Here is a 27,260-nt window from a genome sequence, read left to right as displayed (position 1 = left end):
GAGCGCTTTGTGGCGCTCTGTGTTTATGTGTGTGTGTGGGGGGGGGGCGTTGCAAGAGAACGGGATTGTGAAGGCCAGGCCCCTTGAAATGGGGACCACAGCTGTGGGAGGGGCCACATGGGTGGGCACTGTGGTCAGGATGGTATCCTCTCAGGACCTATTGCAGCTGGGCTTGTGTCCAAGCCCCCCGCGCCCCCCTGCCGAAGATCTGAGAGCACAGAGCTCTCCAAATGTGAGCTTTATAAGTCTGCCCCACTGACTGCCATTCTAAGGAGCAGCTATTAGAAAAACCTCCGTGTCTTGAATTTATTGTCACCGAGGTTTGTGGCAGGGGCAGCCTGGAAACTTCCTTGGCCGATTTTCCTCCGTGGTTTGTATTTCCTGCTAAACCACCTCAGAGCAGTGACGACAGTCACCAAGCATCAGCACATCTGCACACCACAGACTACAGCTGTGCTCTTTCCAAGCTCTGCCTCCACAGCAATGTTCTGAGGGTCTGTCACTCTTACCAGAGGAGGAGCCCGAGGTCAGAGGCCACAGCTCGCCCTAGCGCCACACAATCGTGACCTGGGAAGAACCTGCAGGCAGCCTGTGTCTGTCTGACTCAAACCCCCACAAGCAAGCAGACTTCTGACCTTAGCAGAGCAGGCTCACGGCAGGTTCAAGGTCAACAACTTTACAGCAGCACAATGGGGAGAAAGTCACATGGGGCCAGAGTATGAGGCGGGCACATCTGCCTCGATGCAGCGTTTACCTCGAGAAAGCTAGCAGTCTGGGGGCCTCTGTGCACATGCTGAGCAAAGGCAGGAGCCCCCCACCACATTCTCACTCTCAGGTGGGGTGAGGGGTCGGGGAAGGAACAGCCAGGAAAGTCCCACAGTGAGAGAGACTGGCCCCAAGCCAGGGCTTAACAATTAAATGGCTCAAAATACAAATCTTGAAACAAGGAAAGACCATTTTAATTGTTTATAAAATGGGCAGGTTTTTAAAAATGTCTATATTCGATGCTTGTGGGAGAACAAATTGGTACAAGCAATCGAGAAAGCTAATTAGGCAAGATGTCGCGTAACCTGTGCTCAGGTAACCCCACAAAAGGTGTTGATCCTCAGAACTCTTCGGAGAGGGAGGCAGATTCAGGCCCAAAGATGTGAACTGACCAAGTACAATGGCCTGGTGGAAATGCCTTCAGCAAATATTAAATTTAAAAAGCAGAATAAAAATGTTATGCAAAACATCGCAATTGTGTCAAACTATTTACATAGTAAAGTAAATCAAGATGGAAAGAAACCAAAAGATTTCGAGTGGGCTTAGGAAATACAGCACAGGTCTGGAGAAAGACCTGGGTTCCAGTCCCAGCTGTGTGACCTTGGACAACTCTCTTAACCTCTCTGAGCCTCGACTTCCTCATCTAACCTCCCCTCCACTGAGACTGTTGACTTGCAGCACAGCCAGCCGGGAGCGCCTCGGTCCCCAGTTCTGAGGGCAGGGCTCTGAATTGTTTTTTATTTGCTCCTTTGTACTAACACAACAACCACGTCATGCTTTTATAATGATCATTTTTGTAAAAAGTGAGTAACTGTTCTCTACCACAGGGAGAGTGAGCTGAGCCCCAGGCTGTGTGCCCGCCAGGAGCCACTGAGAGGTTTCTACTCAAAACGGGAGGATACCGGGAGGATACCGCTTTCCTTGCGCCTGCCCCTGGGCTGACCCCTGACCCCTGACTCCTGGCCCAGCCCTGGCTCACTCGGTGATCTCCTCGGTGACGGTGTGCTCCACCTGCAGGCGGGAGTTGACCTCGATGAAGTAATGCTTGCCGTGCTTGTCCACCAGGAACTCCACGGTGCCCGCGTTCTCGTAGCCCACCTGTAGGGCGGCCACAAGAGCAGAGCGCAGTGATGATGGGGGCCTGACAGGGACAGACTGCAGCCTCCCTGCCCCCACAAGCGGCAGGCAGCCCACCAGCAGCCCTGCCCCCAGAGCCTACGGCTGGGCCCCTGCCTCCCAGCCGGGCCGGCTCTCCAGGACTCTGCTGGGGGCCTCAGATGGCTGCACCCAGCTCTTGGGGGCAAGACAGACGCTCCCATCCGCCCCACAGGCCCCACCGACGCATACCCCGGCCTCTCCTTGATGCTTCTTATCCTTAGAGGGACTTCAGAAAGTTTCCCTCTACCCTGTCATCACCTGCGGCCACCACCCAGACAGATGCCACTTGAGAGGAACCAACCGATGATGATTCTAACTCAAAATTCAACCCTAATTACAGTTTCACTCTGGTCCAACCAAAACCACAAACTAGACTTCAGTTGGCTCCCTCAAATCTGTTCTGGAATGAGATATTAAATAATAGTAAGCCAATAAATAAGACCAAACTCAAGGTAAAAACACTCGTCATATGAAATAACCAAAACCTCAACTCTAAATTGGACCCTAATCAACGCCACATATTAACTGTGGCTGAAGTCTCACTGCAGAGCCCCAGCCCAGGCTTTTCAGTTTGGGGAAGGTGACACCTGCAGTCCTCTTCTGGGCCCAGCTGCTCTGAGGGAGCACAGCTCTGAAAGGAAAGAGGAACAGGGACAACCTGGGGGCTGAGGGGGTGCAGGGCAGATCTGAAAAGATGCTGTCATCCGGGGCTCTGGGAAGGGGAGGCCGAGGTGGGGACAGCAGGTCTGGACTCTGCGAGCGGATGGAATCAGGAGGGCCGAGAACGGAGAGCAGGGCCCCTGCTGAGGCCTGGCCATCGCAGGTGCTCTCCCGAGCCCAGTCTGGGGGCAGGCCCCTGCCGGACGCTGCTGCCATCTCTGGCCTCCATGCCCCAGCAGAGCAGAGACGGGCAGAGGTGGTCCCGTAGCAGTAAAGGGCTGCGACAACAGTGCTGCGGAGGACAGCTAAGGACGAGTGAGGACCCAATGCCTCCATAAGGTTTCTTAATCTTGACAGAACGCACTGCCCCTCGTGCCCTTTGTTCCAGGGTAAGCTCGATCTGTGCAAAGGGTGCTGAGGGAGTGGCCGCAGCCTCTTTCCCTCCCTCCTGTCAGCCTTCCTGGACTCCAGGCTTGGCCTCTGGGCCTGGTGCCTCTGCTCTCATGACAAGGATCCCGACGATCCCTCATCAGCTGTCTGCCCTCCAGCAGAGTCCTGCCCTCCCCTCCCAGAGCCGGTCACCCTGGGCCTCCCTGCTCCCCAGTGGCCTATCCACCTCTGGGCCCCAGTGTCCTGCAGGAGCAGGCTCTTCGCCTGTGTGGAGACTGTCCCCGAGAGCCCCTGCCCTTCACCTGCTTAGCAAGTTTGACAGAGTCACTGGTGAGCCGGGTCCGAAGCTGGGGGTCTAGGTGGGCGGCAGGGGCAATCTCGACCACTTTCTGGTGCCGCCGCTGGATGGAACAGTCTCGCTCGTACAGGTGCAGAATGTTCCCGTACTGGTCCCCTGGGGTGGGAAGCAAGCTGGGCTCAGCTTCTGGGTCTGCACATCTCCTGGACGCCTGACAAGCCCCACACCAGCTCTGTGGCCCATCAGTGCCTGCTCCCCGCAGTGGGGGCAGCCGGGAGAGACGGCCTCCCCTAGGCCCACCCCGGCAGCTGGCCAACCCGGGTCTCACGGCCCACCTTCGTGGGGAGGGTCTTCCTGAGGGCGAGCTCGTGGAACCGTCCCAAAGGCCCACCCCCAGAGGAAAGGTCGGGGCCTGCAGGCTCCTGCCTCGTGCAGCGGCCGGGTACAGCCCACTCACCCAGGATCTGCACCTCGATGTGACGCGGATTCTCAATGAACTTCTCCACGAACAGCGCCCCGTTCCCGAAAGCAGCCAGAGCCTCCGAGTAGGCCCGGGTATAGTTCTCCTCCAGCTCCTGTGCGAACGAAGACCCAGCAGGGGTTGGGCCCTGGGCACCCCCTCCCCCGTGCACCCCACCCTGGGGCTGCGCTGTGGGGTGCTCCCACTCACCTCGTAGCTGTGCACGACCCGCATGCCCCGCCCCCCACCCCCATAGGCGGCCTTAAAGATGATGGGAAAGCCGTAGGTGTTGGAGAACTCGTGGGCCTCATGCAGGGAAGTGATGGGGGCGTCTGTGCCAGGAACTACGGGGACACCTGTGGGGAGACAGGCATGTGGGGCCTTCGTCACAGGCTGGAGTGCCCAAACCCACCAGCCCCCTGCCTGGACGCCTGCTGTACCCACCTGCAGTGATGGCGATGGCCCGGGCTTCCACCTTGTCCCCCATCTTGCGGACCACCTCTGGGCTGGGCCCGATGAAGCGGACCCCCGCGTCCCGGCAGGCCTGGGCGAAGTCTGCGCGCTCCGACAGGAACCCGTACCCGGGATGCACGGCATCCACATTGTTTTCCTAGGGTGCAGGCAGGAGAGACTTGCCCCTCCAGTCCCCCCGGGCCCTGACCAAACCCTGTGGCTCCCATGCCTCCCCCGCCTCGCTAGCTTGACTCGTTCCTTTGTTCACTCATTCCCTTATCCGCCCACCCATAGGCCCTGCTGCTGTGGGGGCCGGCGTGGCCTGGGGAAGGCACAGGACCCAGCCGCGGCCCTGCACGCGCGCAGCCCTGCCGCCCGGCTCACCTTGGCCACCTTGATGATGTCCGGGATGTGCAGGTAGGCCTGCACAGGGGCGAGGCCGCGGCCGATGAGGTAGGCTTCGTCCGCTTTCTGCCGGTGCATCTGGCCCGTGTCCTGCTCCGAGTACACAGCCACCGTACGGATGCCCAGCTCCGTGCAGGCCCGGAACACGCGGATGGCGATCTCACCTGGGGCGTGGGGTCCACGGGATGAGAAGTGAGATTCCTGGGTCCTCACAGAAGTGGACAGCACGGCCGGGGGGGCCGGGGCGGAGGAGGAAGCTCAGGAGGGGGCTGGAGGGGGCTCTTCTCGCTGGCCCCGGGCGCTCACCTCTATTGGCCACCATGACTTTCTTGATGGGCTTGTATTCCAGGCGCCGGGCGTGTGGGGAGGTGGCAGGGGCAGTGGAGGTTCGGCGGATGCCCAGGAGCGTCAGGCCCCCCCAGACGGTTCTGAACTTCAGCATCTGGAGAGGGAAGTCAGAGTCAGGCGAGAGGACTGGGCACAGAGGGTCCCCAGGTCCCGCCCCCGCCCCCAGCGGCCCCCCGTGAAAGCCAGCACCTTCGCCCTCCGCATTCCCTGGGGGCTGACTGGCCACAGGGAGGCGAGCAAATGCAAAGGCAATGGAACCAAGCTCACCCAGCTCTGGAGCACTCACTGTAATGTTGACAATGCTCCAGGCTCTGAGAGCCATTGCAGAGGGCCAGCCTGAGGCCCTGCGTGACCAAGACGTGTGCCCGTCAGGGTCCCCTCTGCCGGCCGCAGCAGCCCAGGGCTCAGAACCTGCCCCCACCACACTGACTGGTGTGTCCCTCCCTCAAGGTCCCGTCTGGCTGACAGTGAGGCTAACGGACCAGCAAACCCACATCACCGTGCTCTTAGGAAGAAAACTTCCCTCAGTTAAAACACAGATTTCTTCAAACAGCAGAGGAAACTTTCCTTCCTACTGAATACAAGGAAATCAGTAATGAAACTAGGCTGGGGGCCCACAGATCAGCCAGTTACAGAAGGACTAATGCTGTGTGATTCCACTCATGTAAGAGCCCAGGAGTCATTAAATTCGCGGAGACAGACAGTAGGACGGTGGGTGCCAGGGGCCGGGGAAGGAGGTGGCGTGTGTGTGTTTCATGGGGACAGAGTTTCAGCGTGGGAGGAAGGGGTTCTGAAGATGATGGTGGTGGCGGCCGCACAACAGTGTGAATGTACTTAATGCCCGAGAAATGTGTACTTAAAAATGGTTACCATGGCAAATTCTGTGACATATTTTACCACAATACAAAGGATTTAAAAACAAACCATCTGAGGGCAACTTATATCCCAGAAAGCAGAACGTCTCTGGAGGCCGACCACCCCCTTGTTTCACAGATGAAGAAAACCAAGGCCCCGCGGAGTTCAGAAAGACGGATGCAGTCACACAGCTGTCCAGGGCAGAGCCGCAAGGCACTCAGGCCCTCCCGCCATGCTTTTATCTAGCTAACCATGTCAAGTTTAAAACGCTTGACTCAACCATTTGTTTTAAGTAAGGAACATAAAGGTATCTTCAGTAAATAAAACAGATACTGTAAAAACCTGTATCACATTATGACCAACAAGATGGAGAAGGGGAAATGAGCCCAAATAGAAAGAGAAGAACAGAACTAAGGAAATAAGTAGAACAGAAGAGGCAAGCGCTCAGGCCGGGGCACAGAGGACAGACTGCTGAGGGTCGGCGCCTTCCAGGCACAGCCCCAGGCCCAGGAAGCAGGGAGGAAACAGTAGACGCCTCGTTCTCCCAGCAGGTAGAGCAGAGAAAGAAAAGGAGACAAGGAAAACCAACATAGAAATAAGGTCCTTTCAGATCATGAGTAGCGCCTCAAAGGTAAGAAAACAGGTAGTGTTTTGTGAATTACGTGGGGGGTAGGGAGAGCTCACTGGGGCTGGGTACGAAAGCAGGGCTCTCTGAGGAGGGGCACGAGCAGCCATCTGAGTGGGAGAAGCAGAGGCAGGGGCCACGCCATCTGAGCGAAAGCCCCAAGTAGAGGGACAAACGAGCTGGATGTGTTCGAGATCCAGGGTCGGGCGGGCGGGCGGGCAGGGGCCCTGAGGTGAGGCAGGAGGGGAGGCTGCAGGGGCGCAAGGCTTCCGGCTCTTGGCCTCTCTGCACAACTGGAAAGACCTCTGGGCTGGAGAGCAGTGAGGCTGAAGGAGTGTGCATGTTGGGGGCTGAGACCAGACGCAGTGCCTCTGAGCTGGGCGGGAGCAATGGGGGATGGGCAGAATCGGGGAGATACTTGGGGGCACAATAGGTGAGATTCGATGAGAGAGCCGTTGTGGGGGAAAGAAGAAATCCAGGATGCGAGGGTGGGAATGACCTTCCCTGTCACAGGAGACAAAAGAGAACCGGCACCCCCAGCCCAGGAGTGGGATGGACCCCAGATGAGGTTCGAGCTTGCAGGAAACCTGGGTGTGACTGACAAATGGACGTGTTAGAGGCCATGGGCCTGGAGTAGAACAGCCAGGAGAGGGCAGACTAGAGAGGTGGGCGGGCACCTTTCGGCCACCAACGCTGAGTCTGGACCACGAGGACCAGCCAACGAAGGAGCCTGAGGGGCGGGCGGCTCAGAGGCAGGAGGAGGCCAGGAAGCAGCCAGGCGCTCTCAGGAGCGGTGAGCCACCGAGAGGCAGAGAGACCAGGGCTGAGCAGGGCCACGAGACAAGGCGAGCCCCGGCCTGGGGGGCAATGCCCGGGTCACACTCAGCTGCATGACTGCGGGGTCAGTGTGCTGGGCTCTGGCTTATCTTCTCAGACGAGAGACGCTGTCCTTACTTATTCATTACAAAGTAGACAGAGCCAGCAGACAGCACGGTAACCAAGCCACCCAGGCGGACACTGCTAGCGTGAAATGGACATCACGTGCCTCCTGCCAGGAGGCCAAGGGGGACCCGTGGGGTGTCTCTGCCACAGACCACAGATGAATCCAATCAGGGGGCACCATGAGGCCCAAACTGAGAGACATTCCACAAAATAATGGGCCTGTGCTCTTCAGACATGTCAAAAGTCATGCCAGACAAAACCCAAAGAAACTTCCAGATTAAAGGAGCTTGAAGAGACAACGACAAAATGCATGTGTGGTCCTACAGGGACCTTGGATTTCTGTTGCAATAAAGGACATTAGGGGGACAAGTGACAAATTTTAAATAAGGTCTGTGTCAGTGTTAATTCCTGATCCTGATCTCTGTACTGTGGTTATGTCAGAGAATATCCTCATTCTTAGAAAAAAATACTTAAGTGTTTAAGGGTTTAGGGGCACCAAGCCAGCAACTTACACTCACATGGCTCAGGGAAAAATGAATTAATGAAACAAACATGGTAAGTATCAGCACTGGGGGAATTGGAGTAAGAGAAGTCTTTGTACTGCTTTTGCAACTTTTCTGTAAGTCTGAAATTATTTCAAAATAAAAAGTGAAAAAGCCATACCTCTCGCTGACCCCGGAACAGTGGGGAGCAGTACCTGCTCACAATAGGTGTCAAAGTGCCTGCTAGGCGCTCAGGGCTGGCAACATTTGACTTCCACCCCCATTCAGAGTCCAGTGAGCTGCAGCTGTTAGTTACCCGGCTATCTCCCCCTCACCCATCGATCAATCCGATCGACCAGCAGCCGGCCTAATCCTCCGAGCTCTGCTCTGGACAGTCTGCCCACTGGGAGGGAAATGCTTTCTTGGCAGAGCAGCTGGGCGCAGGCAGGCCGTGGCACCCAATGGCACACACCCCAGAGAGCAGGTGTGGGGTGCAAATCTCGTCCTCGTCCTGGGCACCAAATGCCTGCTCTGCTCAGGGCCGCAGGCAGGATTGGCAGGGCTAAGAAGCGCCCAAACCACCACACGGTAAAGACGAGACGAGGCCCTGGGCTTCTTCAAGACAACACAGCACCAGAGCAATAAATACAAGTGGCTAAGGAACCGTTAACAGGTTTACCTCACCGGAAGTCATCACAGTCAAAAGAGAAGAGGGAAGTGCCACATTTGCCTATGAAATGAGCAATTACAGAGTAAACGATGACAGTTAGTGCTGTAAGCCCTACCAGACCCAGACCCAGAAGGCGCTGTCTGGCTATCAGGGCAGCTCTCTGGAGAACCTTCGCAAAACCTACCAGGAGCCTTTAAAATATTTATACCCCTTGGCCAGTCATTACCATTCTAGGACTCCAATCCAAGGACATATTCTAAAGTGGGAGCCCATGTCCTGAGCGCCAGGCCCTGGGGTGTAGGAGCAGCGAGGCAGAGAAGGGGAAAGGTCAGAGCCCTTGAGCTGAACTCAGAGTGGTGGTGAAAGTGGGGCAGAGGGCAGCCCAGCCTGAGGCGGGAGTTGGCAGGCCTGGGTCTGCCCCCAGCTCTACCTTCCCGGTCTGGGTACCTGAGGCCTCTTCTCATCTGTAAAACCGGGTACCATGACCCCCCCGCCCAACCTCGGTGGGTCATCCTGGCGAATCACACAGCCCTGTGCCGTGAACTGCTCTATTTTCCCACTGGCCTCTCCTCCCAGTTGAGTGTGGGGAGCAAGGGGGAAGCCCTGCCCCGACACAGCGTGCCCCTCCACACCTGGGCCCACGTCCACGCCGCAGCACCGGCCAGAGCCGGGGACTCGGTGGGCCTCCTGGGACCAGGGGCCAACATGGAGAGAGGGCCACGCTCATGAATCGAGACCCACACCTGACTCGAGCACACAGGACACAGGAGCTGTGCCCTCCCTGGAGACTCACCCCGCACCAGCCAAGCGCCCAGCGCTGCTTCTGTCAAAGGAGTCCCCGGGCAGCTGGCTGCTCCGCCTGAAGCCACTGCCCCAGAATACAAAGTTCTCGGGCACCAGACTGCTGGAGGCCTGGGCGGCGGCCAAGGTTGAAATCAGGGGAAGGGGTGGCTTCAGCTGAGTGACTTCCCACCTCCTCCCGCGCTGGGACCAGAGGACAGGCGGGGGTTGGTCATGCAGGCAGCAGGTGATTCATAGCCCCAGACTGTGAGGGAGGTGGTCTGAGGCAGGATACCAGCGGGAGGACAGAGAGCGGACTTCCTGCTGCCACTTCTCAGGGCACAGAAGCCTCAACCAGCAGAGTGGGGTCTGGAGGGCCTGGTCGGGAGGGGCTCTCGGGGATGACAGAGGGCATAGGTCACACTGCACCTCAGAGCCCGGACACAGCCCTGCAGCTCAGTTCATAGCAACGGTGCCAGGCTTGGCACCCAAGGACACAGAGATGAATAAAAGTACTGCCTCATTCCCAGGACATGTCCACCCTTCTGCGAACTCGGTTAACTCAGCCGTGTCCCTTATCAAGTCGCACTCCCCTCCCAGACCTGAAACCAGAGGGTTCGGCTGCCTGGTGCTTCCTTAGGCCTTTCCAGAATCAACTTCAGCTGGGAGAAAACCTGCAGGCCAGAAGTGGCCGCCTCACAGAGCCCTCTTTCCGGATGCAGGACCTTCGTGAGTTGTGTGTGTGTGTTGAGTTTAAGGGGTTCGGGATGGGCCAAAGGGAGGAGACTCCCACTGCTCCCTGAATCTTGCCCTGTCCCTCCAAGCTGCAGGGAGGAGAGGACCTTGAGCAATGCTCGGGGGGCAGAGGTAGGAAGCCATGCGGTTGGAGGCACCAGGAAGACCCACAGGAGCACCTGAGGTGGGAACAAAGGACACCAAACTCCCTTCCTGAAACCCTGCTAGAGGGGCTCCCTCTGGCGTTAAATGGGACGCCTTGCCCCAGATCAAGCCCTGGCACCTAGAGTGACCCGAGTGACAGCCTCTCCTCAGTGGCACTTGCTCAAAAAGAGCCTGTAGAACGCTGGCCTTCCCTCGGGCACCGTTCCACGTGGCATCCTGTCACCCTCACACCGGGGTTGAGAACAGGTGGTAGTGCAGTCACAGGAGAGGGGGTGGGCAGGGGCCAGGACGCCACACGGCCCAGTGTGCCCTGATTTGGGGGTTTTCAGTGGTGGGTGGTAACCAACAAGCCCTCAAGGTCACTGACAGTTTGGCTGCAAATCTTCCTTAAACACTCTGACGGGGGCTGTGGTAACCCAACCAGGCATCTAGGAAAACCCTCATGTCTGTCTCATCAGCTGACCCTGTGCAAGGAGCTGCACGCCTTGGGCAAGGACGCCCTCGCAGTGGCTGCACCCCCCCCACCCCCCCGTAGGAAAGGCCTGTCAGAGGCTACCAGATGCAGCATGCCTCTGGTTACGTGGCTCGGGGACACCGAGGTGCCTTGCTCAGCGCTGGTGACGCACATGAGGAAAAACGTCCTATTCTGACCTCAGAGAAGGGGGAAATGACGAGTAAGAGGAAAGCAACCACCGTCACCGAATATTCTTGTCCCCGTTTCCTCTCTGACAGAGCTGCCCGTTCCTGCAGATGCCAGCTGACAGGTCCCTTCCCGTGGCCGTACACCAGAGACAGGAAATGAGGCGGCTTTGCCCCTCACTTGGGACATGTAAACGCTGTCTCGCCAGCAGAATGCGGCACAGGGACGCAGGAGTGTCTGGAACACCTGTCCCCGCGTGAGCACGATGCCACCGTGTCTACTTGTCTCCCAGCGTCAGCTCTCTCCTCCGACACTGGATCGATAAGCTCAGAGGTCTCCTTGCAGAGGAAGAGGCCCACGACACCCTGTGGAGCGAGGCGGGGAAGGGTCTGGACGTCGTGGTCCCCGGGTCTGGTGATCCCGCCACGTTGCTCCCACGACATCCAACACTCACCAAGCTCCACCTACATGCCAGGCCAGTGCCAGCACGGGGGGCACAGTGGTGACAGGCACGGCTGGCAGGCGGAGCCCCCCCTCTTTACCAGGCCCTGAGCTCGCGTAGGAAGTTCTGAATGTACGAATCACGTAAGCGCATCCCTCCGTATCAGTCCCTTTCCAGATAAGGAACGGGGCGTGGCGGGGTGAAGTGACACCCAAGCTCATGCAGCAGGGACAGATTTGAGCCAATGCATGTGCCTCCCTCCGCGCAGGAGCTCTGACCCACCAGGGCAAATGGAGGAGTAAGCTGAGGCAACGAAAGGAGTACGTGGAGGCTGGCGTCAGAAGTACAGTGTACAGGCACTTGGGAACCACTCCTGGTAAAAAGTTGTCACTGGCCTGAAGTCCAGCAGGACCCCCCACAGCATTCTGCACGTCCTGCCAGAGCAGGGTGACAGGCCGGCAACTGTGTGGCCCTGATCAGCTGGGGCCGTTTCCATTTGTCTAGTAAGTCAGCAAAATAGCGCTAGAAATCCCACTACATCTGGCCTGAGCGACATCTCCCGCCTGCCTCTTGTAACCAGGAGCAACACCAAATTCCCTTGTCAGGACATTATCCTGACAACATGGTCCAGCCACCGTGTCCAGGGCGGAATGCTCTCGGCCAGAGCGGCCTGGCTGGGATCAGAGTTGGGCAGCCACGGGGAGGGCTGCTGCAGCCAAGCGGCAGGCCCCAGAGGTCCCTCGGAGGGTCTGTATGCTTCCACCCTGCATGTCCCTGGACTCACACCGCATCTCCTGCAGCCCCCGAGGGCAGCTGTGGGCAGGAGACACAGAGGAAGGGAGAGCCAGGGCCCTACCTCAGGGGACAGGGGCCAGTATGTCAGTTTTGGAGGCCCCCAGTCTGGCCCTCAGCAGGTGGGCTGGAGAGCAGCCGGAGGGGGTGAGAAGGGAGAGCGTGGAAACAGGCCCAGGAATTTCCAAATTAATTAACGAGGTTCCTATACATCTACTTCCTCCGACCCCCACCAGCACCAGCACCCCACCAGGCTGTGTCCCCCGCCCCCAGCCCGCCTCAGCAGCTGCCAGCAAAAGCAGGTCAGAACCAGAAAGAAAGTGTTCTTGGCAGAGGGCTTCACGCTGTGGAGGAAGTGAGCCTCTGGTGGCGGGGGCGCTCTGCACTGCCCTGGACCTGTCACCGGGAGACATAAGAGGAAAAGACCGCTGGCTTTCAGGGCTGCAGCAGTGGATGTCAAAGTGCCCAGAGAGAGGACAGACTGAGGCTGAGATTCCTGGGTGGGGGCGCTAAAGGGAGGGCGTGAGAAACAATGACGGTGACAGACAAGAAAGGAAGAAGAGGCAGGAAGAGACGTGAGGGGAAAGCGCACGCGGGCCCGGGCAGCGCAGCACAGTGGCTCCCACCCTGAGCGGACTGCGTGATTCGGAGTCGTGCCAACGTGGCTCCACGTCACCCCAGCAACCTGGTTGTAAGAGCAGGTAGAGGGGAGAGGGTGGAACAGCGACACCTGGGACGACTGGTCCGGCCTGGGCCGGGGGATTTGTGGACTGGGGAATGGAGGAGGCGTGGGGAGAGGAGACCAGTGAGGGGTGACCAGGGCCTGCAGGGGAGGGACAGGGAAGCACAGGGACACGCGGTGGGCCGCCGGCTGACATGGCAGTGGCTGCTGGCTCCCAGCCTCACTGAAGGGCAGGAAGACTTTAGGGCGGACACTGCCCCCTGGTGCAAAAGGAGAGCTACTGCCAACCCGCACACGCCTGCCCAGGCACCTGAGCGTGGGGCCAGGCTGTGTTCAGAGGGCCACTTGCCTAGTTTCTCCACCTCCTTTCCGACTCACTCAGGAAGGCCTTCCGCCACACCTGCCCAGCTGGCACGGGGACCCTCCCTGGGGCAGCCACGTGTCGTCAGCACGGTGCCGTCACTGTCCTTGTCACAGTCCACTGTCTTCCTGCTGCTGAGGACACTCCTGGAGATCATGTCTGTGTGCTCGGGAAGGAGCACCTAACGTCATAACCCGTCTCGGCGGGACACTGTGAGGATTTTGAGGGCAGGATCCTCCGTCTATTTTGTCCCTCGATGCCTCCCTAGAGCTCTGCAGTGCCTGACACTGAACTAAATGTCTGGGGAACAAACAGACACTCCGGTCCCGCACGGATTATGCAGCCGTGTGAGTCCACACGCTTTACGGAGCGCCGAGACAAAGATGAATAAGGAACGGCCCCTCCGAGAAGCAGCGCACGCAAGCTGGTGGAACACACAAGTGTTACACAGACAGGAGAGCCCCAAGTGTTACAAGGAAGGTCCAAGGTCAGCAAAAGCAACTCCCAGACTGAGCCCGGGACTCAGGAAAGCATTTCGGGGCTGAGTGAGTGACAGATACCAAAGACTCAATTCTAAACGTGGCCAGACAATGCTTTGCAGGAAGACAGACATCCGAACCCAGGGTGGTCCAGGAAGCTCCCCGGGGCCTTCATGGCCCCCGGCCCAGCTGGAGGGTCGCATAGGACTGCTGCCCACTCACCCACTCAGTGCACCCCAGTTCCAAGGTGGCAGGAAAGTGCGTGCCAGTGTATGGACTGAATTGTGTTCCCCAAACTCACATAGAAGCCCCACCCCCCAGGACCTCAGAATGGGACCTTAGTTGGAAATAGGCTCTTTACAGAGGTAATCAGTGAAAATGAGGTCACTAGGGTGGACCCTAATCCAATAAGCTTGGGGTCCTTATAAAAAGGGAATAAAAAACAGACAGACACACAGAGGGAAGATGGCCTGAAGACACCCAGGGAGACGGAGACCATGTGCCCGAGAAATGCATCTACAAGTCAAGGAACGTCAAGGATTGCTAGCAAACACCAGAAGCTAGAAGAGATAAGGAAGGAGCCTCCCCTAGAGCTGTCAGAGGGAGTGTGGCCCTGCCAGCACCTTGGCTTTGGACTTCTGGCCTCCAGACTGTGAGACATGAAATCTCTGCTGTCAGCCACCCTGCTTTGGTACTTTGCTATGGCAGCCTCGGGATTCTCACGAACCACCAGAACCTACAGAGACCTTGAAATCAGGGGCGGGAGCACAGGGTGATAAAAATGTCCCCCTCCCCCATGTGCTCATCCTGAGGCAGGTTACAGAGGGGCCTTCGGAGCTGGGTGAGGCTGCTTAAAGCTGTGACCAGCACCGCGAGTGGTTGGCAGCAAACGCGAGCAGGAACTGCCAACGTTGGAGTGTGGCTGCATGGAGAGCTGGCAGAGTCAGTAGGAAGGCCCCTGAAGAAAGGCACTGGGGAGAAGGGAAGCGGGGGAGAGGGCGGGAGGGAGGGAGGCGGCTCGGGTGGGGAACAGCTCGAGCACAGGCAAAGGAGCCAACAGCCTGGTGAAGTCCACTGAGGCCGGAGGCAGGGCGTGAGCCAGGGCAGACACCTGGCCTTCAGGGCAGAAGCGCACATGCACAGCAAGGGGTGTGGACCATACCTGCAATGTCAGGGGACAGGACGACAGAAACCAGGCCAGGGGAAGTGATTTGCAATTTAGAGGGGCCACTATGGCGGTTGTGAGGAAGTTGGATTTGAGGAGGAAAGACTAGAAGATGTTCTAATGTATGTAGGAGGTAATGAGCCCCGAGGGAAGAAACACGCCTGAGGTAACATCACCAGCACCCGTTAGCTGAGGGGTAATGAGTCCACAGGTAAGGCTGACTCTTGGCTCCTATTTTAAGAGGTGAGTGCCAAGGTAGAGAACACAGAAATGGATGTAGAAAGACAGGAGACCTCAGCTTTAACACGGACGAGCGTGAAGTAACTGCAAGCTATGCACCTGGGGAGGGCAGCCAGGCAGCCGGACCGTGAGTCTGCCACACTGAGCAGGAGGGAGACCAGGGAATCACCTCCACCTGCTCGGGCAGAGGAGCGCGCGGGAAACACCCACCGACCAGGATGAGCAGAGGGACACCCAGGGACCGTCCACGGCCTGTGGCAGTGTCGCCGTGAGAGCCAAGGGTTTTGAGGAATGACGAGTCTCTACACAGCAGAGCTCTAATAAGGAATAAAAAAACAAAACAAAAAAGGAATTGAAAAACAGCTGCTGGGCTCCCAGCAGAGGGCCCACTGGTGGCCTCCTGGGTGGCTCACAGTGGGTGGAGACAAAAGTGACAGTGGAAGCAAGTGAGGAAGCATCGACTGCAAACTCCCCGAAGTGTGGACAAGGACTTTCAGGTGTTCGGTAAGAGGAGGAGAAAGGCAGAATGAGCTAGAGGGCACTAGATCAGAGTTAGTCTCTGTCTCTGTCTCTCTCTCTGGAAGATCTGAAAAATACCGACAGCGCATCTAGCAATACAAGACCCGTGAACCCAGAATAAGCTGATGTCACTATGCTGACGTATCTGCTGCATGCTTTACGGTAAGCACTAGGTCTGGTGAAATGTAATGGATCGAACACAGGGGTTCATTTCTACTCCCTTCAGAAATCCCACTGACACTTCAGTAAAAGAACTTTTTTTTAAGAGCACAAACCCACAAGGACAAATTATGGGACAGCCAATGGCAGCAGATGACAGAGGTCAGTAAATTGGACGATGGATAGCATGTGACAATGACGGGGTGGAGAACATGCAGGGGAGACACAGAGCAAGCAAATTTGAACTGTGGGCTCCTGGAAAGTGCAGAACTTGGTGGGTTGGTGCCTCAGAAGGTGGGACAGCAAACAGAAGTCAGGTGACAGTCTACAAGACTGAGAACCCCAGACCCCGCCCCACATTTGGCCAACGGACCCTACCAACCCCAGCAGAACGACAGGAACAGCAAACACCTTTGGCCCCTGCAAAGTCCCCTGTAGTCACTCACGGAATCCTCCCAACAACCCCTGCGGCAAGTTCACGTGCATGCCCAAGTCTAGAGCTGTAGGACCTGACTCAGGCAGGCCAGAGGGAGCCACATGCCCAAGGGCACACTGCTAGGAAGTGTCAGAGCCAGATGCACTGGTCCTGACCCCCAGGCCTGGCACCTTACAGAAGACAGGAGGCTCAGTCCTTGGAGAGACTCCACCCCGGCCACGTGGCCCAGCCCAGGCAGAGCCACCAGAAAGAGCACAGGGACTTATGGAAGTTCTACAGACAGACAGGAAGACTGCAGACCCCTCAGCTTCCACAGAGCGGTCCCCAGGCTGATCGTTAGGCAGTGAGGACCCCCTCTTTAGGAAAGCAGTAGCCCAGACTGAAGTCCCAGGGCTACTGACATTTCATGGGGGCCGGCAGTCTCCTCTCCCAGCGGTGAGGGCTCCGGGCCCATGCTTTCTGATTGGCTTTGGTGTCACAGTCTTCAGTATGAATAGACAGTCCCAAATCACCCGCTATTGGAGGAAATTGCCAACAATTTCACCAGAACAAATTAGGAATGAAAACAAGGGAACTCTGAGAAGAAAAGCAATACTGAGAGCAGATACTTAGAAAAAGCTATAATTAATCTCCCCAGAGAAGAGAAGCTATTGCGTTGGGAGGCGGCAGCTATTTTAAAAAGGCAAGGAGAAAGAGCTCTAGGAAGTTAAAAATAGAGTTGCAGACATTTTTAAACATAATAAACAGGATTAGAAGACAGTTGAGGACATCACCCAGAAAGCATAACAAAAAGACTGACATATGGCAGACAGGAGAAAAGGTAAGGAAATAAGACTGAGTCCAGGGAGCCTGGGCCCAGCAGAGGAGAATTATCCAGAATGCTTCCTGGAGCTGAAGGATAAACACTTCAGGTTGGGAGGGCTGAGATTCCAGCATGACGCCCAAAGTCCCACCTGGAACTGGGATCAAGTGGGATCCCACTAGGTTCCTGTAGTACCTTCCTGGGGCTACCGTAACAAATTACCAGACTTGGTGGCGTAAAACACTACAGAAATCTATTCTCTTTTAGTTTTGAAGTCATGTTTCACTGGGCCGAAAGCAAGGAACTGGGAAGGCTGTGGTGCTTCCTTCAGAGGCTCTAGGGAACGTCCTTCCTCGTCTCCTCCACCTCTGGTGGCCCCCGGACCACCTCGGCTTGTGGCCGCGTCACTCCAGTCTCTCCCTGTGTCGTCACATGGCATTCTCTGCAATGGATGTCTGTTCTCCTGCCCCTGTCTGCTGCGGACACGAGTAATGATATTTAGGGGCCCCCAGATAACCCAGGAACATCTCCCCATGTCAAGACCCTTAACTTTGGGCCGGCGCGATGGCTCAGGCGGTTGGAGCTCCATGCTCCTAACACCGAAGGCTGCCAGTTCGATTCCCACATGGGCCAGTGGGCTCTCAACCACAAGGTTGCCTGTTCGATTCCTCGAGTCCCGCAAGGGATGGTGGGCAGCGCCCCCTGAAACTAAAGATTGAACACGGCACCTTGAGCTGAGCTGCCGCTGAGCTCCTGGATGGCTCAGTTGGTTGGAGCGCATCCTCTCAACCATAAGGTTGCGGGTTCGACTCCCGCAAGGGATGGTGGGCTGCGCCCCCTGCAACTAACAACAGCAACTGGACCTGGAGCTGAGCTGCGCCCTCCACAACTAAGACTGAAAGGACAACAACTTGACTTGGAAAAAGTCCTGGAAGTACACACAGTTCCCCAATAAAGTCCTGTTTCCCTTCCCCAATAAAATCTTAAAAAAAAAAAAAAAGAAAAAGACCCTTAATTTCATCACATCTGCACAGGCCCTTTTTCCTTATAAGGTGACACTTACAGGTCCCAGGGATAAGGACCTGGTATCTTTAGGGGCCACCACACAGGCGACTACACTTCTGAAAAGAACGAGAAGAAGGTGGTCACACAATACTCTTCAACAGTGGCACTGAGCCAGAAGCTACTTCTGAGGGAAAATATTCTCCAACCTAGAGTTTTCTACCCAGTTAGACTATCAATCGAGTGTGGGGGCAAAATAAAGATATTGCAGAATGCCCAGCCAAGGAAAGTTTACCAGCCACATGCCCGTTTGCCTGGGAAGCTTCTGGGGGATGGACAGTCACAAACAATAGTAACAACAGTAAATGAACTAAGACTGAGGAAGATTCAGGATCCAGGAGGCAGCACAGAAGAGCAAGGGGGATTCTCAGGGTGATGGTGAAGGAGGTCCCTCCGTGTGTGCTGGCAGTGGCCTAGAGAACCACCGGGCAACACAAAGGCCAGAAAGCTCCCCGGGGTGGGGGTTTCCCAAGGGAAGGATGGGGGGCTTAAACAAACAAACAAACAAAGAAACAAACAGCCTAGATTGCCTGAAGTGTCTGAAAGAATGGAGAGGAGAGGGCAAATTGCAATGTGTCTGGGGATGAAGGAATAAGGTAAATAGCAACTCCTGGTAACTGAGACAGTATGTAAGAAAACGTTACCATGTAAACACTCAGTGTTCTCAAATGTGAGTATTTACTGGATTCTAATAATGCAAAAGATGAAAACGTGCTTTAACAAAAATGGTTACATAACCATGCTGAGAGGACTAGGGAAAGTGGGTACACATTTGGGGGCTGGTGGGATGGCAGTGCAGCAAAAGCCAGCTAAATCTTCCAGACAAGGAAGTCAATAAACTGAGTCCAGTGCTATCTGGAAACATGAGGGGAAGCAGCCAGGAGTCAAAGGGGGTGAGGGGTGTCTCTGGGGAGGCGGTCAGGGAGGGCAGGCTGGACAGGGGACCGAGGAGTCTTTTATAAGCCTCGTGGCACAATTTGGCTTTCTGAAGTGTCCACGTGTATTGTTTTGAAAAAAATAACATTTAAATTGAACAAGAGGAAAAGCACATGCAGCAAACAGTTGCCGTTTCTCTTATTGCTCTTCCGAATTCCCAGGGGCTTTCAATCCCCAAACTGATTGGACATAGAGGTACTCAGACCCACATACTTGTGTTTTCATTTTTCCATAAATGATATACTGTCATTTTGTAACACATTTTTTTCACCTAATGTTTGGAATCTGTCTACAATGATATAAGTCAATCTGGCTCATTAATTTTAGTGGCTCTATAATATTATATACACACAGTTTATCCAAACCCAAATGAGGGACCTATAGGTTAGGGTTAGGGCAAAAGGTACACGGACTTCATTGTACTATTTATTCCATTTTTATGTATGTTTAAAAAATCATGATGAAGAGTCAATTAAAATGTTAAAAACGAATAACCTCGATCCCATATACAAAGTATGCAAGAATTTCTCTGGGTCTATACCTAGAGTTGGAATTGCTGCATCAGACGGTAGGTTCGCTGTACATGCCAATACTGCCATATACCTCCCCAGAGTAGTTGTCCTAGTAATTTCTGCAGCCACTAGAATGACAATCAAATTTCTATTTCCCTGTATCTTTGCCAACGCTTCTACTGTCAGACTGATTTTTGTCAATCTCCTGGGTATAAAATGGTATCTTATCTTCATTTTCATTTCCCTGATTATTAGTAAAGTAGGATATTTTCTCATGATTGTGGAAATAATTTTTAGGTTTTCTTCTTTATGAACTGCCTGTTCATATCATGAGCCCCTTTTTCTGCTGGGCTGGTTGGCTTTTTCTTACCGCGTTGTACTAAGTCATTATGATTCTAGACATGAGTCCATTCTCCATTATACACGTGACAGACATCTTCCTGCACAAGAAAATGTTTAGCAAGTTATAGGAAGAGGAAGGGGAAAGAGCTGGGAGAGGAAGGGTTGCAGAAGTAGAGGTGGGAGCAGGAAAAAGAGCCAGAACAAGCCAGGGAAGGGAGGCCCCCAGTTCAGGTCAAAGACTGACCTTGAACTGGATGGAGACCGTGTCCCTCTTCTGAGACCAAAGTGCCTAAATGTTCTGGGACAGTCCCAATGTGCAATATGCTACGTGGCGGCTGACCACAGGCAGCTACACGGATGTAGCTGGTTGGGACCCAGCTACACTCGACTTGGCGGAGGCCTGTACTAACCAGTGGCTTTTGCACTGCAGCTCTCCAGATGGAGAAGCCCAGACATCGTGTTCGGGAGACACAGCTGGAGAAGCAGCAGCCCAGCGAAGATACGTCTGCAGATGGCACGTCTTCCTGTTCACATCAAGACGCCTTGTTAGCCACAGCTGCTCCAAGAGACAGGAATAATGAGTTTAAGCTGCATCAAAGACAGCTGAGATTAAACTCGAAGGAAAACGTCGGGCCAGTCAGCTCAGGAAAAGATACAGATTAGAAAAATTTCCCTCTGAGGGAGTTTTAAAAGAACTTAAAGAGTTTTCTGAATGAGTTGGTTTAAGTCAAGTGATTCTTCTAGATTCTTCTAGAATAGCAAAATGTGAGACTGACTGTATGAGATTTCTTACATTTCTGTTGTGATTATCTGTCCTTGAAGAATGGGAAGCAAAGCAGTTTTCTACCTGTATTTTGGCATGTTCCTATAAAATGTTTTAATATTTCTTCTTTGGAGGAAAAATGCAAAAGTTAGATATGTTTGGCGTTTAGATGTTAAGTATGTTTTACTTTAAAATGTACCACGGGCCAGAGATCTGTAGCCCTTAGCACAACAGGCAGAGAGAGAAATGTGAGCAGCAAGATAATTACTGCAGCTCCTCCCAAGCTCTTGATGCTCTTCTCAGCCAAGATAAAGCTAACAAGCCAGGGCTGCCAGATTTAGCAAATTAAAATGCAAGCCATTCAGTTCAACACTGAATTTCAGAGAAACAGCATTTTAAAAAATGTGTAAGTATATCCCATGCAATATTTGGGGCATACTTATACTATAAAACTAGTTGTGGTGTTTCTGAAATTTAAATGTAACTAGGCAGCTGTATTTTATCTGGCAACCATAACGCACCAGCAGTGTTGAAGCCCTGACTGTGTCTTAGAAGAAAAGAAACATGTGAAGAGAATGCCCAAATGTTTACATAACAGCGCTGGGGTAACATAGTGGGTAACACACCAGGGGTCCAACTTCTTGGGTTTAAATCAGGGCTCCACCAAGTCCTCTGACTCTGGGCAAGTCGCTTATCTGGATAAAATCTATAAAATCAGGATGGTAACAGTAACTGCGCATAGAGCTATTATAAAGATCAAATGAGTTAAGGCACTGCAAAGTGCTCAGAACTGTGCCTGGCACATAATCAGCCTTTGTTACAGATGTGAGCTGTCAGTATTAGCAGTGGGAAGGCTGAACAGTGGGGACTGGCCCTGCTTCTGATGGACAGGGTCTGGGCCATGAGAACCACGGGACAGCCCCAGTTTGAAGCACATGACCCGGATAGACTCCTTGGTCAGAGCTGTCAGCCAACCGAAGAACCAGGGTCCCCCAGCCCAGCTGGGTCCTGTCAGTGAGGACCACCCCACCCGCCACTCCGCGGAGTACAGCTTGCTCCCACGGGCTCACTTGACTCGGCCTCTTTCCACCTCCGTGCCAACTAGTTTGGTAGCTTGAAATTGGCCACTGTAGGCATATGTATACCACAGAAATGAGCAAACCCTGAAATCAGGGTCTTTTCCCCACCTCCTTGAGATCCACCACTGAAAAACCACCCAGATTGCTGAAGAGCCATCCCACCTTGACCCAGAGACAGGCAGTAAGGGAGGGTTGGATCAGGGGCATTGTCCACTTTGGCTACAGAACCCAAATAAAGAGGCTTCTGTTTCTTTTGTAAGGGCCTGAAGCAGAGTGCTTAATTTGGTCAAAACATGAGGATGAGCTAAGGGAGAAATGACTGAGGCACTCTCTCCACGTCTTAAGGTAGTTCAGAAGACATCCTGCAACACTAATTAACCTGTGAGAATAGCAAAATAAAAATCCTTTTGCTAATCTCACTTAACAAACAACGTGAAAATTATTCTTTTGTTTTTAAGGCATTGATTTCCTTGTTCCTAGGCCTGACACCTTTTCTCTCCCTCCCTCTCCCATTCTTTCTTTTTTTTGTTTTTTATGAATCTTATTGGAGAATATTGGGGGACAGTGTGTTTCTCCAGGGCCCATTAGCTCCAAGTTGTTGTCCTTCAATCTAACTGTGGAGGGCGCAGCGCAGCTCCAAGTCCAGTTGCCGTTTCAGGGCGCAGCCCACCATCCCATGATTGAACCAGCAACCTTGCTGTTGAGAGTTCACGAGCTAACCAACTGAGCCATCCAGCTGTCCCTCCCTTTCTTTCTTAACCAACAGAGGCATTTGCCGGGTTGAAGTGTGGGGATTTTAAATTGTGCTTGTTGGATATACATGTCAAATACCTATTCTGTAACAGAACTTACCCCCTCCCTTCCTGACGCCATTTCCTGCCCCCGCCCAAACAACACACACCCCAAACAAAACCTCTTCCTGTCTTCCTCACCATCATCTCTCTAGGAACTAGGACTTCCGTTTGGGGGTCACCTTCAGCTCTTCCCTCTCTCTCCCACCACCCACTTCTGCCTCTTGTGTCCTCCCTCCTTTCATTTCTACTTATCCCCCCTAGTTCATGCCCTCTTACTACTTGAACGATTGCAAAAACCTAACCCTTACCAAGCACCACCATCAGGTGGCTTTAGCTACAAGTCACACTATCCACTAGTGATGGTCAGCATCCCAAAATACAGGCAGAAGAGAGGTTCACTTTCATCTTAAGAGCCCTGTATGCCGCCCCATTGCCCACAGGGAAGAGTCTCGCTTCCTCGGGCCTTCTCCCAGCATTAGTCCAACCTACCTTTCGAGCCTTATTTCCCATCACCCCTCAGCCTCCTGGATCTTATAACTCCAGCCAAACTGCCTCCTCCTTGTTCCCAAATAGTCCAAGCGCCTTCCCAGCTCCCTTGGAGTAGTCCCTCCACCCAGACACCCCCAGATGGTACCCTTCTCCACTGCCACCGAGCAAAGCCTGCTCGTGTCTGGGTTATGCACCTTATTTCTCTCCCTCCTGAAGTCCCATCAAAACTTCAGTAAAGAGATTAAAAAACAAAACTATAACTGCCTCCCCGCCCCCACCAAGGACAGAGCGACCAGGACAGATCACAGCAACAGAACTGTGGGTGCTGAAGGGCAGCTCAGGTGAGCCGACCTCATGGCCCCTATCTGACAATGGCGAAAATGACCCACCCGTTTCCACCACGGAATCTGCAAAAGGCTGGAAAACTTCGGCTCTTTGTCCCCCAGGAGTGGGATGAACCAGCTCATGGGGTTTGCGAAGCAGTCAGATCCCTAGAGCTGTTTCCTTACCTCCTGCGGTACCACTAGAGACTACCCCTCTCCCGGCCTCTCCGGAAGAAGAGAGGCATATCTCTAGAGAAGGGAAGCCTGGGTCTCAGCACTGGCAGATCAAAGGCACATGGAGGGCCTGGCTATCTTGTCAAAAACAGGGTAGGGGGCGGACGGGTGGCTCAGTTGGTGAGGGTGAGCTCTGGGCAACGGGAGTGCCGGTTCGATTCCCACATGGGCCAGTGAGCTGCGCCCTCCACAACTAGAATGAAGACAACGAGCTTCAGCTGAACTTCTGCTGAGCTCCCGGATGCCTCAGTTGGTTGGAGCGTGGGCTCTCAACCACAAGGTTGTTGGTTCGACTCCCGCAAGGGATGGTGGGCTGCGCCCCCTGCAACCAACAACAGTGACTGGACTTGGAGCTGAGCTGCGCCTCCACAACCAAGAGTGAAAGGACAACAACTTGACTTGGATGGAGCTGATGGGTCCTGGGAAAAACACACTGTTCCCTAATAAAAAGTCCGGGAAATACACACTGTTCCCCAATAAAGTCCTGTTCCCCTTCCCCCAAAAAAAGAAACAAACAAAAAAACAACAACAGAAAAGCGGGAGAGAGTTTGAGCCTGCACATCCTGTCCTTTGCCCCAGCAGCTCCCAGAACACCACAGCCAGCCCTGCCCCTCCTCCCAGGCCTGGCCCAGCGCCAGAGGGAAGACCTCAGGGTATTGACATTGACTTGTCCCAAGAAATAGCATGCACATCACCCGACTGTGACACTCAGAAACCTGACTCCCAGGCAGCTTTTAGCCCGGACTAGTAACCCTGCAGCCCAGGAAAGATTCCTTCAAAGATAGAGACCAAAGGAAAACAGCAGAAAAAAGCAATCTGAAGAAAACAGCTTATGCAAGAAGCCGAAAACTTAAACTGAGCATTTATCCTCAGAGAAATAAGGAAAGCGTCCATCAGTGAAACAATAGGATGGTATACATATATTTTTAAAGAACCATTCAGAGAGTAAGAAAGCCTCTTGGAAATTAAATATATAACAGGAGAAGCAAACAAACAAACAAAAATCAATAGATGGGTTGAAAAATAAAGGAAATCTCCTAGAAACTGAAACGAAAGGAAAACCGACAAGAAAAGGGAAGAGAATTACAGGGCCGGTCCAAGAGACCCAAGAGATAAGAGGAGTCTCAGAAAGAGAGAACTGGGAAAAACAAAGAGGAAGAAATGAAATCATTCGAGAATATCCCAGGCCAGGAGGACATGTTTCCATGTGGAAGGATGTGCTGAGACCACGAGATGAATGAAGGCAGACCCACGCCAGGCATGTCCTGAAACTTCAGAAAGGAGACCCGGGGGAGCACACGAAGAATCAGAAGTCAGGGTTTCAGATTTCTCAACAGCAGCTTGGGAAGCTAGAAGAGCACAAAGCAATCTTTCAAAATGGTAAGGAAAAAATTATTTCCAATCTGAAACTCTCTATGCAGCCAAACTATCAATTATGTATGAATGTAGAATAAAGAAAAGGCAGCAACAACTGACCTCGCTGTGGTTGAGTTCCACCAAAACAAGGCAGCAAAGTGGCCAGAAAGACAACAGGAGCTGCAGCCTGGGGAAGGCAGAGGGGATCCCAGGAGATAGGGCACAGAGTGAGGCAAGGGGCTCCCAAGAACCACTTCGTGGACACACTTTGCTCAGGGGACCTGAAGGAAAACGGAACCAGCAATCCTACTGAGGGGACCCAGAGTGGAAATGTCTCTGGCTGGACGTGACAGTCTGACAGGAAAGCAGCATGAATGACACCTGGGGGGGGCAGGGTGAGCTCCTTCAACTCACATCTTAGCAGCAGCCTCCTGGTCCCCATGGGTCACCAGGTGCAAGATGTCAAAACCCGCCCCACTGGGAGGACGCTCCGATGCATAGAATATTTCTAAAAGGAGTCTCCATGCGGTCCCAGTGGCTGTCTTGGGGAAGAGACGTGTGGAAAAGGTTTATCTTTCAATGCCTACCCTTTTGAATTTGCGTCATGTACTGGATTATTCAAAAAACGAATAACATACAATACCTGAAAAGGGGATCCTGCCCAGCTTCAAGGCCCCTCCATCAGGAAGCCTTCCCTGGTTCTCCACCCGAGCCCCAGAGCCAGCCAGGCCTTGGGTGTCCTCTTCCCGCTGGCTTCTCAGGGCACCCTGGTTAGTGAGTGTTGGTTGAAGGCTGGACCTGGAGCTCTTTGGGGGCAGATTGAGCTCATCTTTGAACTTGCTCCAGGAGCACTGCCTACTATATTCTAGGCACCTTCCAGTTCGCACTTACTTCTCACCACAGTCCCACGGGGATCAACCCTCACTTTACTGATGAGAAAACGACAGCTCAGGAGGACCCACAAGGAGCAGCCAACTCGAGAATCACCACGCCCGTCCAACTCCAGGGTCCTTGTTTTCCATGCAAGTACCCAGCTCGGTGCCTGGTTTGCAGGAGGGCTCCAGAAATGTTTCATGGAACCATAACACGACTGGGTTGGAATGAAATTTTTCTCCCTGAGCTGGGCTCTTCCCGTGCTCTGAGCCCCAGAAATAGAGGCTTAGGGGGCTCAGTGGCAAGCAGGCCTCTGTCCAGCCAGGGAATCAGGGCGGGTTACAAAAAACGGGGCCGTTTCCTCCTTAAGGTAGTCTTTTAGCTCACTGGGTTACTACCCCTGGGGGCCAGGTGTTTGAGATTGTTTTAAACAGCTTCATTTAGACACAATCACACACCATCCAGCTTACACATTTAAAGTACAATTCAATGGCTCTCAGTTTACCCAGAGTTGTGCTTCCATCTCTCGAAGCCAGCAGCCCTCCCACCCCCCCAACTCCCTCAGCTCTAGGCAATGTGGACAAAAAAGGGGTTCTATGCAAAGTGACCTAAGGGGTGATCTGGTCATACATTCCTACCTGGGCAGGTCCCTGGGTAGTCACGCCCCAGGCATACAACTTCCTTGTGAAAGGTTTATCTCTGCCTTAAGCTGCCCGTCTGTGCACCCAGGTTAGCACACGTTGGGAAAACCTGAGGTGATACCCATCAAAGGGGGTATTCACCCTCAAGAGAGCACATAATCTTATTAACTGTCCCGTAATCCTATCCCCACCTGGCTTTCCCCAATCTTCCTTACCTCCCCTCCTGAATGTCAAATGCACAAAAGCAGCTGCAAATTTGATTCTCAGGAGCATTTGAGATCTTGCTCCCTGGCACAGGTCGTCCGTTTGGCTCAATACACTCTTATAAAAATGTTCTCTACAGGTTTGGACGCTTCTTACCCCGACACTCCTTTCTGGCTGTTCTGAACAATGCTGCTATGAACACTTGTGTACACACCTTTGGATGAACATGTGTTTTCATTTCTCTTGTGTATTTTTTTAGGAGTGGAATTGCTGGGTCATATGATTACTCTGTTTAACTGTCTGAGGAACGGCCAGACTGTTTGCCAAAGCAGCTGCTTCACTATATGTCCCCCAGTTCTGTGTGAGGGTTCCAATTCCTCCGCGTCCTAGACAACACTTTAAGTTAAGCATTTTTATTGGGTCTTCAAGTCTGGGTCCCACTCCCCAACACTGTGCTTGGCCATCCTAGTGAGTATGGAGAGGAAGCTCCCTATAGTTTTGATTTCTAATTCCCTGATGGCTAATGACATCGAGCATGTTTTCATGCGCCTACTGACCATCTATATCTTCTTTGGAGAAATGTCTGTTCAGACCCCAGATTGGATTGTCTGTCTTTTGATTGTTGACTTGTAAGTGTTCTTTCCATATTCTAGATACAAGTTCCCTATCAAATATGTGATTTGCAAAATTTTCTCCCATTCTTTGGGTTGCCTTTTTACTTTCCATTGCTGCACAAAAGTTTTT

At 53.7% G+C, this 27,260-nt stretch overlaps 1 protein-coding gene across 2 annotated transcripts in view; it reads right to left on the bottom strand.

Annotated features, from left to right (window-relative positions):
• The window catches only part of PC (pyruvate carboxylase), a 93,500-nt gene that overhangs the window by 16,505 nt on the left and 49,735 nt on the right, over positions 1–27,260 (bottom strand). For both annotated transcript variants that reach the window (XM_081061701.1, XM_081061700.1), the window contains exons 3-9: positions 4,896–5,031; positions 4,569–4,753; positions 4,176–4,341; positions 3,942–4,087; positions 3,729–3,846; positions 3,276–3,427; positions 1,745–1,863 (exon numbers count right to left, since the gene is read on the bottom strand). In XM_081061701.1, the coding sequence (XP_080917827.1) occupies positions 1,745–1,863; positions 3,276–3,427; positions 3,729–3,846; positions 3,942–4,087; positions 4,176–4,341; positions 4,569–4,753; positions 4,896–5,031 (1,022 nt within the window). The remainder of the gene's footprint in view (positions 1–1,744; positions 1,864–3,275; positions 3,428–3,728; positions 3,847–3,941; positions 4,088–4,175; positions 4,342–4,568; positions 4,754–4,895; positions 5,032–27,260) is intronic.

Source organism: Rhinolophus hipposideros (genome assembly GCF_964194185.1).
Source record: "Rhinolophus hipposideros genome assembly, chromosome: 10".
NCBI classification, from domain to species: domain Eukaryota; kingdom Metazoa; phylum Chordata; class Mammalia; order Chiroptera; family Rhinolophidae; genus Rhinolophus; species Rhinolophus hipposideros.
The sequence above is the reverse complement of the archived record's forward strand: the minus strand, read 5'-3'. Positions and strand labels throughout refer to the sequence as shown.